At 49.0% G+C, this 11,818-nt stretch overlaps 1 protein-coding gene across 13 annotated transcripts in view; it reads left to right on the top strand.

Moving 5' to 3' along the window:
- Positions 1–10,426, top strand: part of Vti1a (vesicle transport through interaction with t-SNAREs 1A) — a 307,420-nt gene extending 296,994 nt beyond the window's left edge. For 10 of the 13 annotated variants that reach the window (XR_015639359.1, XR_015639357.1, XM_087587735.1 and 7 more), the window contains one exon: positions 6,930–8,870. Coding sequence is in view for 4 of the 13 variants with exons in the window: in XM_087587689.1 (XP_087443815.1) it covers positions 6,930–7,023 (94 nt within the window). In the remaining 9 variants the exon portion in view is untranslated. Of the gene's footprint in view, positions 1–6,929 lie in introns of all 13 variants that reach the window. The other 3 variants (XR_015639362.1, XM_087587681.1, NM_023101.1) reach the window with 3 other exon arrangements.
- Positions 10,427–11,818: the final 1,392 nt, after the last annotated feature.

Genomic DNA, 11,818 nt, shown 5'->3' on the forward strand with positions numbered 1-11,818 from the left:
CTTGAGTATGGGGAGCAGAGGATATAGCTATAAACCAAGGAACCTCAAAAGTCTTGGCTGACCACCAGAAGAAAAGAGCAAGTTAGCTTGGAAGAGTCTCCCTGGAAGCCCCCAGGGATGTGCACTACAGCACCTTGACTCTGCGTTTCTGACCTCCAGAGCTGCACGATAGATATTTCTACTGCTTAATGTGACCGGTCTGAGGAACTCCACCTCACGGCAGCTCCACTGGATTCCTGTGGTTACCATCTGACCCTTTATAGAGCAAGCCCATGTCCCTGCTAAGCTAAGTAGAATTTGGGAATGGGATCAGAGTCGAATTGTACCAGGACTCAGTTCTGCTCCTGGTCTTGGATTCCTTGTTAGAGAGCTTGCTTGTGTCTCCATCCATGAGAACTCATCCCTCTCATGCCCCTCTCCCAGGTCATGAACTGTGTCAAAATGGATGTCTGCAAACTTGAAGTATTAACTGCTGGTGGCTCTGGTGGCTCAAAAGGTTGGCCCAGCTTAATTGTGTCAGGCATCCGAGCCCAGTAGTGTGTGGGTTGAGACGTGTTCTAGAACATTCCCCCACAGCTCCCACCTCTCTCTGCCTTTGAGGAGCTGATCACCCTGCTCATAAGGAGAACGTCTCTTTCAGAGGTGGAGAGATGAGCAGTTCCCAGAGCCCCGAGGAATGCACACAAAGGTTCCAGAGAGTGAGCTCAGGAAGTGCCTTGTCCTTTAGGGGAGGCTTGAGGTAAATCTACTGTAGGGTGCAGGGAAGCACTGTGAAGGGAACAGCACCATGGAGGGCCATCGTGATGGAAAACCATCATGATACCTAAAAGACAACCACAATGGAAAGCCATTGTGATGCCAAAAACACAACCAGGAGTCCAGTCTCTGGCCTGGCGCTAGGGCCGGCAGAGAGAACCTTATGGTGACTGGGCCATGCTCTCTTCAAAGAGTTGAGCCTTCCTTGGCTCTTCTGGTTTCTGGTGTTGCTCCTCGGCTTGTGGTAACAGAGCTCCAGTTCCTGTCTACTCCTCTATGGCCTTACTGCTCCTGTCCCCTGGGTACTCTTGATACAAGGACACATGACTGCCTTAAATCCAGATTATTTCTTTTCAAGATTCTTAATGAAGACTTTCTTCCAAATGAGGTCACTTTATGAGCTTTCAGGTGAGCTGACTTTGGGGGTGGAGGGACACTGTCCAATCCAGTATGGTTAAAGGAGAAAATCCCCAACTAAATCTGCCTACATCAAAAGGGCTTGTCTGTAACTGATACGATCAAATGCGACCCTTCGGGTGTGGGGCTCACAGACAGACCAAGGATTGGCACAGTGTCTTTGTCTTTGTCCCCTGACCCTGTGTTCTACTGGCAGAAGACATGCTTCTCCCTAGCACCATGGTTAGAATCATCCTCAGAGGCTCTAGGCCACCATTGTCCCTGCAATCAGACCCAGCAGAGAGTGATTAGACTTTTCTCGTGGTTCTCTAGGGAAATCCCCATCAGACTTTGTGGTTTGGGTAGCAGGCCAGCTTTTGAACACTTGTTTGTGCAAGAAATAGAGGGTTTTAACTGGTAGGACTCGCCTATGAGCCAAGACGAAGCCCACCCCAGGGCAGGCTTGAGGGATGGTGCACCTGGTATACAAGCCTGGGCGGGGCACTGCAGTCATCTTACTGGACAGTGGCCAGTAGCTAAGCCCTACACTATGCTTGTGTGTAAGAACCCCTTCAAGGGCACAGTCTGTCTCCCAGGTGACCTCAGTCCTCAGGCTCATTGGCTCACGTGACCCTGACACATACACACACACCCACCTCAGATTCCCAAGTACCTGGAATTTTGGATGCCTACACTGCCACACCCTGCACAAGCCTTTTTTTTTTTTTTTTTTTAATGTCTCTACCAAGCTCTATGTCAGAGAGACACAAAAGATAAAAGAGATTCAGGCTGTGGAAGGGCCACTTTCTACCAGAGAAAACTTCACAGAAACAGAAAATCAGACACCTGTGTGGTTAGCATAGTGGGAAGCAAAGTGCAGGGAAATCCAAGCCTGAGACGGCACAGTCCGGAAGCCCTTATTAGAGGGCACCACAGATCAAAGACTCGCTGAGGAAGCTCAGTGACTCAACCTCAAGTGCCTTTTGGTTACAAATAATAGAAGACCCAAATCAAACAGTCTCGAAAACAACGCGGTTAATTTATCTTCTCATATTAATCAAAGTTCAAAGGAAAGGTGGCTTGCTGTAGAAGTTTATCATGCCTTCAGGGTGGGGTCCTAGTTGTCTGCCCTTCCATGGGCAAGCTTGTTCCTTAGGCTGATTTCCTCGTGAGAAGAAAATGGCTGCCAGGCTGGCTTAAGTCACTGTTGCCAAGGAAATGGAGTGAACACACTGGCTCTCCTCAATTAGGTCACACCTCTTCCTTCAGAGCCAGGGGTGGCTTGAATGCTGCAGCCGGCCCTTACCTGTGCCTGTCAGGATGCAGAGTGGCCCCGGCAGCTTGCCAAGAGCTCATGGACACCATTGCCCATGAGCGTGCAGCAGCCTCAGCTGAAGAAGCCCCTGGATCTTCCTTGAGAAGACTTGTGACCAGTTGGATGCAAAAGGAGCCCAGCTTTGGGCTGGCAAGGTGAGCGGGCAGGTAGAGGTGCTGCTGCCAGCCCTGCTAAACTGAGTTTGGCTAAAGGCTGTACAGAGTGAAAGGAAAGAGCAGTGTCCTCTAGGCCGCCCTCTGACCTCCACGCGGAGACCTCCACGCGGAGACCTCCACATGGAGACTGTGGTGTACACATTAGTAAGTAAATACATAAATAAACTAATGCAATTTTAATATCTGTATTTAAAAACCAGCTTTGGAAGATAAAGAGACAAAAACGCATCATCAAGGAAGGAGTTCTGAGCAGAACACAGCTGCTAGGCGTGTGCACCCCAACCCTCGCTGCGCCTAGACAGCCCCTCCACTTGCCTGAGAGGGGCGGTAGTTAGGCTGAAGTAGCAAACAATTCCCATACCCATCACCTTTGAACAAGTGTCCTGTGGACCCAGGAGAGGCCATGGGGCCAGTGACCCTCCAGGTGATAGCCCTGGGTACAGGCCCTGGGTCCTGTCACCGAAGTTTCTGGAACATTCAGGCTCCACATCAAAATACCAAGATAGGAGTCCCACCAGAGGACGGAACACTGAAAGTCAGCTGCGTACCGTGCTAAGGCACAACACCAAGGGCCAGGTCAGGGTAGTGTGTGCTGAAGAATGTCCTCTGTGAGACGGTCCCGTGCCCCTCACACTGGAGGAGATCGTGGAGCCACCTGCCTCCTTCATGTGAAGCAGCCTTCCGTGATTCTGCAGGCCACACACAGGAGCTGTTTCCAGAAGGGAGGAGACGGGCAATGGAAGATTAACTGCTCCCTGGGTTCCACATAAGGATCAGTGTTTTCAATAATACTGTGTGAGTTTAACCTCAAAGTAAATGGTTAATTCATCTTATATCAACAGCACTGTGATTCATAATGTAAACTTGGAGAATTTTTGATGTTTCGAGCCCACATTCCTTTTAATTTGCCTCTGCATTCTTTTAAAGCCACAGTTACTCACTTGATAGAGTGCAGCATGCAGATGCAGGGTTTCTGCCTGGAGGCGATTCAGCCTGGCTGGTCCCGTGGACGTCTTCTTTCAAGTGTATACGCTTTCTTAAATTATTTACTGGGTAAACACACTTTGCATTTTCAAGAGGGACATTAAGACTGCTTGCTGCTGGCCTGGTGAAACATCTAGGCCCCTTACCCAGCGTTAACAGCAGGTACTTGGGCTGCTTCTTTTCTGGCTTGCTAGAGTTCCTTGACCCGTCAGCCTTTCTGACTCTCCTATCTCCACAAGTCTGCGTTCAGGTCTGTGGCCCAGAGTGATCAGGATTGGCCAGCAGCAGTGGCCACGCTTTCTCACAGCTACAGTCTGCCACTGCCAGCCTTGACATTCCCTCTCCCTTCTGGATCAGTCCTGGCCACTCAGGTGGGTCATCTTCTGTCCTAGAGAGACAGATTTACTAAAGCACGTCACAGTCCAAAGCTAGGCTGATGGCCTGGCCGGTGGGACTTATGTACATCCCTCCGCCCTTCACCTCAGACGTCTGGCATCCCTTTCTGTCGTTGCACCAGTGTCTTCCACAGCGCACACTCACGGGCCTGGGGGCAGTCATTCCTCCTCCCCCTGGGAGAAGAGCCTGGCTGCTCTGTGAAGGCACTGTAGCATGTAGCGCCATCTTTAGGGGTTCCTTCCAACTCCAACCTCCATCCTTTTCTACCCTAACATTTTCCTGCCAAGGAGTTTGCCCAGACCTCTTGTACACTCTCCCTAGGATGGAATTATTACGCTGGCCAGGGGCCACGCTCTGTCTTCACAGTCCTTGGAAAGTCAGTCCCCTGTCCTGCTCCCAAGTGCCAGTCACAGCTAAAGCATGCTGTCCAAGCTTTAGAGATGAAGTCTACATGCTCACCACAAACAGATCCAGCAGAGCAGCAGAGGCGGGGGACAGGGATGCCAGTGGGCATGGCCACACAAGGCAGGGGAAAGCCCTGTTAGAAAAGTTGGGGTTTGGGGACTCCTGTGTGCTTGTTCTATTACCATGTTCCAGACTAAACTAGTAGCCCCCATAGTTAACCATCCTGCATGTCCATCTTGGACAGATAAGACAATTGTCGTCCATGCTGTCCGTGGGACACACTGCCACACTGAGAGTCACACTATGATAGGTTACCCAGGGAAGAACTTTTAAAGTTTCATGCTGGAATCTGCTTTACTGCTGAGACTACGTTTTACTGATTTCTTTTGTAAATCCGACATGGGTGACTGTGGTAAACAGAGGTTTGAACAGAGACCTCAGCAAAGGAGCTGAGAGGACCATTCTGAAGACTCCTCCCTTCCAAAGAAAAGGAGAAAAACCAACTTGACTGTTAAAGGAAGCCTCAGTAGGTCCAGCCAGCGTTCCTAATCAGCTTCACGTTAATAAACAGGAACCCTGTTCTTATTTACTTACTGAGTGGGACGGAGACTCCTTCCTGCCTCCTGGGTAAACTTGGCCTGTTAAGTCTGAATTAGCTGTCATCACAGAAGAGTTAATGTCGGGCACAGGCTTTCTAGTGGGACGAGAAGAAATAAACAAGACAGCTCTTCACAGAGGCCCCCGTGATAAATGAGTACAGAGCGCACCATCCATCTCCTGCGAGAGGAGCAGACACGGCTACTCAAGCAGCTTTGCGGAAGGCATGTCAGCAAATGGCGGTCATTTTGTAACCTGTCAGGAAGAGAGGGAACCCGTCCTGTTAGGGGCCACAGGGGAACAGACCACTCTAATGGGATAGACTCCATCCACCCGTGAAGAAGGAAGGGTGGGAGGGAAGGATCCCACCCAAACAGCAACCTGATGTCATCCTCCATTCCGGCCACAGGGACCCCTGTGAAGGCCCCTCTGAAAATGCCCCAGTGGAGGCCTGACGCAGCCCCACACACCCCTCCCCGTGGAAGACCCTGTCCAGGGTCCCATGTGCATAGGAGGACACGGAAGTCTTCATGTGCCTCTGGGTAGGTGGGATGGGAGTTGCTGCAGACTTGAAGCTGGGTGGGCAGCCGGCTAGACGGCAGCCTCTTCAGGTTTCTATTTCCGTGCGCTCTGTAAGAGCAGCGAGCGTGGGCGAGGCTGTTTGACCCAGGTTCCCTTTGAAAGACTCAACAAAGCATTGTGGTGTGCGACCTCTTTTCTCCGAATGAGGTAACAAATTATGAAATCACTTCAGCGGAAGCGCGCTGCAGGCATCCAGAGCATGTGTCTCCTCTGCTTGTCTTTCTGAGGTCAGCATCTGTGGGGCTGGACCGAGGGACCAGCAGCCCCTAGAGGGCCTACCCACAGCCGGCTGCCAGGCACCTTGAGGACGCCCTGTTAGCTCCAGTTTTCCTCTTTTTTGCACCGGGGAGCATTTGTAACATCTCCTAGCTTGAGGAAGCTGTGAGCCGCTCTGACAGGTGACGGCCTCACAACCTGAGCTGCAAGTTTGACACTTGCTTCTTAATCCTGTCTTCTCCCTGCTAAGTCTCTCTCGATTTTCCTGGGGTATTTTTGTTCAGGTAAGTACCTCACTGACATGTCTCCTTGGAGTCTTCTCCTTTCATGGGAAACACTGTGGGGGAAAAAAGTAAGGCCTGTTTCACATTCTAAATTAAAAAGAGATGCTCACATGGGGTCCTTGATCACTTAAGGAGGCTACATAGTACCCACATCCCGAAAAGCCTGTGAGTCCTCTGAGTTCTCTAAGTGTGAGCATCATGGAGTTGTTCATAGAACTGAAAGCTCTCCCTCCCTGCCCTTTCTCTCTTTCTGTGTGTGTTGTGTATCTGCCTGTATGTATGCGTGTGGCTGTGGCTGTGTGTGTGTGTGTGTGTGTGTATATGTGTCTGTCTGTGTGTGTCTGTGTGTATGTGTGTATATGTGGCTGTGTGTGTATGTGTTTGTACGTGTGTATGTATGTGTATATGTATGTATGTGTGTATGTGTATATGTGTTTATGTATGTGTGTATGTGTATATGTGTTTATGTATGTATGTGTGTATGTGGCTATGTATATGTGACTGTGTGTGTGTGTGTGTGCGTATATGTATGTGTTTGTACGTGTGTATGTATGTGTATATGTATGTACGTGTGTATGTGTATATGTGTTTATGTATGTATGTGTGTATGTGTATATGTGTTTATGTATGTATGTGTGTATGTGGCTATGTATATGTGACTGTGTGTGTGTGTATGTGTGCGTATATGTGTGTGTGTGTGTGTGTGTGTGTACACACTCTACCTGCCATGCTATGGTTTCTTTAGCCAGTTTGGCTTGGGCAGTGTTTGACCGAATACCGTTCATTCATCCATGTGCATTTTTCTTCTTCTGTCTCCCACAGAATCATCCAAAACCGCATCCTGCTCGTCATCCTGGGGATCATCGTGGTCATCACCATCCTGACGGCCATCACTTTTTTTGTCAGAGGACACTGAGGCGTCTGCTCTCCCTTGATAAACAGTGATCTTGGCTTGTTCTGAGTAATTAAGACAAAATGGTCACATGAATCATTCTTTCGTGCTGACAGGCCCCGAGTGACCCTCTGTGTCTCCCTTACCACTGTTGAGTGCAGAGAGTGTGACAGCATTTTCTACTCCTGTCTGCATGTGGGTTGGTTTCCTTTCTGAGGTTGGTCTTTGCCCAGATTTTTTGTTTTTTATAGGTAAAGGCGAAGGCTTATTTGCCTTTAGGTAACTTCATCTGCTGTCCAAAATAGCTTTGGTGACATTCTTCCTAGTCTTGTGGCCTGGGGTCAGGGTTTGAGAGAGGCCATGATGACTCAGTCACAGGAGCTTCTGTGTGTCACGTACCCCACTTTACCAAGCAGTCTTTCTGCGCTGTCCATGGAAAAAAATGCCAGAAAAATCAGAGGCCAGAGGCAGAGAGCAGCTCCAGGCCAGCCCCACCCTTTCCCAGCACAATGAATGCAGCCATCCTGCTGGTGCAGCTTCACCGCAAAGGAGCGGATTTACTGTCACTCATACAGAGAGCTGGCCTAGCCTTCTCCCTGGTTTCTTATTGCACACATATGTACGTGTGTGTATATTTACTGCACACCTATGTAAGTGTGTGTATATTTATTGCACACACATGTAAGTGTGTGTATATTTTGCCTAAGAGTTTTTGCTAAAGCCGCTTGATGTTCACTTTTCCCACTTTGGTTACTGGCAACAAGAAATATCCCCTCGCCTTCCCCAGATGCCACCCTCCCCAGAATTTACTGGCAGCGTGAGAATTGACACAGTATTTAATTGTGACCACATCTTCCCTGACCTGTTTCTGTATCTTCTCAGTTTTAATATGAGCTCAGTCAACAGCTGCCCTCATATACACAAAAGGTCTTGAAGGTTCTCGCCACGTCCCTTCCAGTGTGGAAAGACAGCATCAGTCTTTGAGAGAGCCTGAACAGGGTTCTTCCACTGGGATGAAGTGTGCATTGTGGTGATTAAAATGGGTGGGTCCACTAGGAAAAAGAAAACAGACAAACAAACAAACAGAAGCCCTCGGTGGGAAGTGTCCTGGAGCCTCTTTCAAAGAATGAGGAATTGCAGACAGCTACACAAGAACCACTTGCCTTTTTAGTGACAACTGGTTAGCAAAGCCCACCTCGGTTCTCCATGCATTCAGTCCTCTAGCACCCTCCATGATTTTCTTCCCTTTCTTTCTGTCTGGGGTAACTGGGAATTGTGCTCAAAATTGTTTCATTTGTGATCAGGCTTAAAAATTCCCCAGCTGAGGTCATTTCCCCTCTGGTCATGAAGCAAATGTATTCTTCTTAAGACTTCGTAGGCCATTAAAGGGCCGCACGCACTATCTTTTCAATATAATTGGCAGCTTTGAAATCTTGAAAAGCCAACCTGTTCTCTTCATAAAAAATGCTAACCACCTGTGCTCATGGAGTAAGATCATGCTGCAGTTGATCTCCTAACACACACACACACACACACACACACACACACACACACACTCAGAAGAGAACCATTATAGAGTAGAGAAGAAATACAAAATCCACCAGAGGACTTGTGCCTGTGGAAACAGGCAAGGCCTATCTGTGTTCAGATGAATCATTTATTACTGTGTAAATAAAGGTATAGTCTTCATGTCGGAAGGATGGTGTTGGGTTTGGGCTGAGCAAAGTAGGACAGCAGAGGAGACTGGCTGGAAGCTGTGCTACCTTTCCTGTCAGCTAAAGGGACCAACTCAGCAAGAACCTTTTATCCTGATAACTGAATTCTGGAAATCCTAAATGTATCAAAAAAAAAATTAAAAAGCAAGGAGACAACCTCGTCTGCAGTGTTGATGCTGGTGAAGGAGATCAAGGCCTCTGGTGGCCTTCTTGGCAATACTGCTTCTTAGTTAAGAGTATACCTGAGTCCTGAGCTGTCTCTCCCACCTTCCTCCATCCTCCCAAGTCACATCTCCCCAAGGTCACCTAACAGGCAGGCTGTAGCTGAGCACTGGCACCTGCTGGCCCTTAAGAATTTCACCAGAACCTGCCATCATGACAAGGGAAGGAGGCACCTACCACTCACCTCTCGGCTCCCTCTGCTGAGGGCTTTCTTGGCCAGCTCAACAGCGGTGGGAGTGGTAATCCGTGAACCTATAATACTTGGCCTAACAGCTCCGATGTCTCCCCAGAGAGTGGCCACCGTACTTAGGCCAGGCCCACAGAGGGTAGAAACAGGTCTGAAAGTCCCTCGACAGCCCTCTGGCCTTCCAATGTTGTGGGAAGAACATGGAGGAGCCCTGGGGCAGGGCGATCCCCTCCCCACTTCCCTGCCCACCAAGGAGGGGAGAAAGTGCACAGCTCCGAAGCAGGTGTCTGTGTGGAAGGTTCTAGGCTCCTATCATGTAGACTTCGGCTGCTGACTATTCTCGAAGTTGGGAGCCTTTGTTTAAAAGTGTGGGGGAGGTGGGGGGAAGACAAAATGACAGTGTGGGGGAGGAGGAAGAGGAGGAGACCCTCGGCATATAAAATTCATGCAGACTAAACAGTTTCTCTGACGGCCATAAATAAAGCGGAAGCAACCCTGCTCCAGAATCAAAAGCAATTTAATTAAAGTCCCTTAAGTTGTGAAGAGTTTTAAATGCTCCCTCCGTGTCGGAGGCGGATGCCTGCAGACACAGCCCGCCTGACGTCAGCGGGCAGGCCTAGGCTGCCATGCCATTTGCTATTCTGTTTTAGGCAGGCTGGATTGTCTTATTTTGGAACCAGCTTGGTGGGGGGTTTGCTTTGCTACTGCTTCTGAGCCCTGAGCTTCAAAGGCTGAAATTAATGGCGAACAAAATTGTGCGGCTCTGGCCGTCCCATGCGGGGCCAGCCCATTGAGGGTTATCATTAAGTAAAGAAATAAAGAGGGGGAAAAGCCTGCCTGCTCCAAAAATCTCATCAGATAATGACCTCCGTGATTGGGTTTTCATTACCACACAGCATCCAGAGATTACCAACTCATGGAAGAAGGAATGAGGGAGGGAGAGGAAGACGAGCCACTGTCTTCCCCTCTCCCTCCCTCCCTCCCTCCCTCTCTCTCTCTCTCTCTCTCCTCTCTCTCTTTTGCACATCTTTTCTTTAAAACTGTCAGATCATTTCAGTATTTCAAATCCGAGGAAAACAGCCTGCCTGCTGCTGTATTTGAAGTTGTAATGGTGTCAAAAAGTCACGACTGACTGACAGCCGTCAGTCCCAGAGGGGCTCATTAAATCATAAAAACTTGACAAGGAAATAATTGTGCATGGCCAGCGACTTGGCGCCTGTTTAGACGGTTTCATTGTCTTTCATTATCAGCCCCCGACATTACGTTCATTAACAAATTGCATTAAACAACCGTTAAGGGCTAATGATTTGTTTATCGCTTTTTTTATTATTATTATTTAAACATTAGCTGTGTCATGTGGTAGCCCAGCAGCCTCTTGCCATCATCTGACTGAATATTTTTCCACCCTGAGCCCTTGGTACTGCTGGAATATGAAATAGATTATTCATTACTTCCTCTTTGCCACTGATTTGGTTTCATGTAGTGTCTTCCACAGAGAAAGATGAAAACTTGTCAAAAATAGGTTATATCTTATTCGAAGGGGCAACAAAAGCAGCAGGTACAGGCACACTTTAATATTTAATTAAGGTTGATGTTAACCCCCTTCAACGACTTCAGCTCTACGTTACATTTAAATGCGGAAGAGAAAAATAATTGTTCTTAATTTGCGACCTGTTTGGCAGGCATTCTTCGGTGGACTTACTGGAAATTTAGAGGGGAATTTTTAAATAATAAAAATTTCCCATCATAAATATTTATAGTCGTTTGTCTACGTAGCTGAGAATTGTGGACAGCGATGACTTCCTCGTCACTTAGCCGTGAACTGATTAGCCTCTCCAGGCGCCCTGCTTGGGAACAGAGGTGGCAAAAATGTTATCTGGAGAGGCCCGCAGCCAGGGACTGTATGTTGTTTGTGGCCCACACTGCTTTGAAAGGAAGTGCTGGGTCCCCAGCCCGAGGGCCACTGTCTTGCCCTTCAGCTGAGAGTGTGGTTGGGAGAGAATGGTCTTCAGTGAGGGCAAGGAGGAGAGGCCTAAAGACAGCTGTGTGGGTCCGGATTGCAGGTACAGGAAGGTGTGCTGGGCATCTCCGGCCAATGGAGCTCGTTACAACCCAAGCTTCCCTAACGGGTGACAGGAGCTGCCCTGTGCATGGACCGACCTTCTCCTTTTCCTTTCGGGGCTTGCCATCGGTGAATTGATCGACTTTTCCACGGGCTGCAACCTCAAGGGGCCGGAGAGAACAAAGCCCTATCATGGTCATCCGAAATCAGAAGTCAGTATTCTGCCACACCCCGCTGTATCTGGTCCTCGGTTCATTTGTTTAGTGTATGTAACTGGAAAGCTACAGCCCTCATGACTGGGGTGCTCTGGTAAAGACAGGGACGAGAGTACCTTTTCTCCATCCTGGGATGGTGTGCCCACCCCCCAGTCCCTTAGATCACGAGTGTGCTCTTTGCTGGGTACTGTAGGTCTGAGCATCACTCATCAGGACAGATGGGTCCTGGAGGAGTCACGAGCTGGCCAAGCAGGCATAAGACCTCCTTTCGGATCCCCTTGATCACTGCTTTTGTGGAAATAATGGCCACACCTGGATCTCCGGGACCTCCAGGCTCCAGTCCACGTTGGTCACGTGACAACTCATCTCCCTTACAGGGCCCTCCATGCCTCAGCAGAAGACCTGCCAGAACTGTTCT

Source organism: Rattus norvegicus, chromosome 1, assembly GCF_021556685.1.
Source record: "Rattus norvegicus strain SHRSP/BbbUtx chromosome 1, alternate assembly SHRSP_T2T, whole genome shotgun sequence".
Lineage (NCBI taxonomy): Eukaryota > Metazoa > Chordata > Mammalia > Rodentia > Muridae > Rattus > Rattus norvegicus.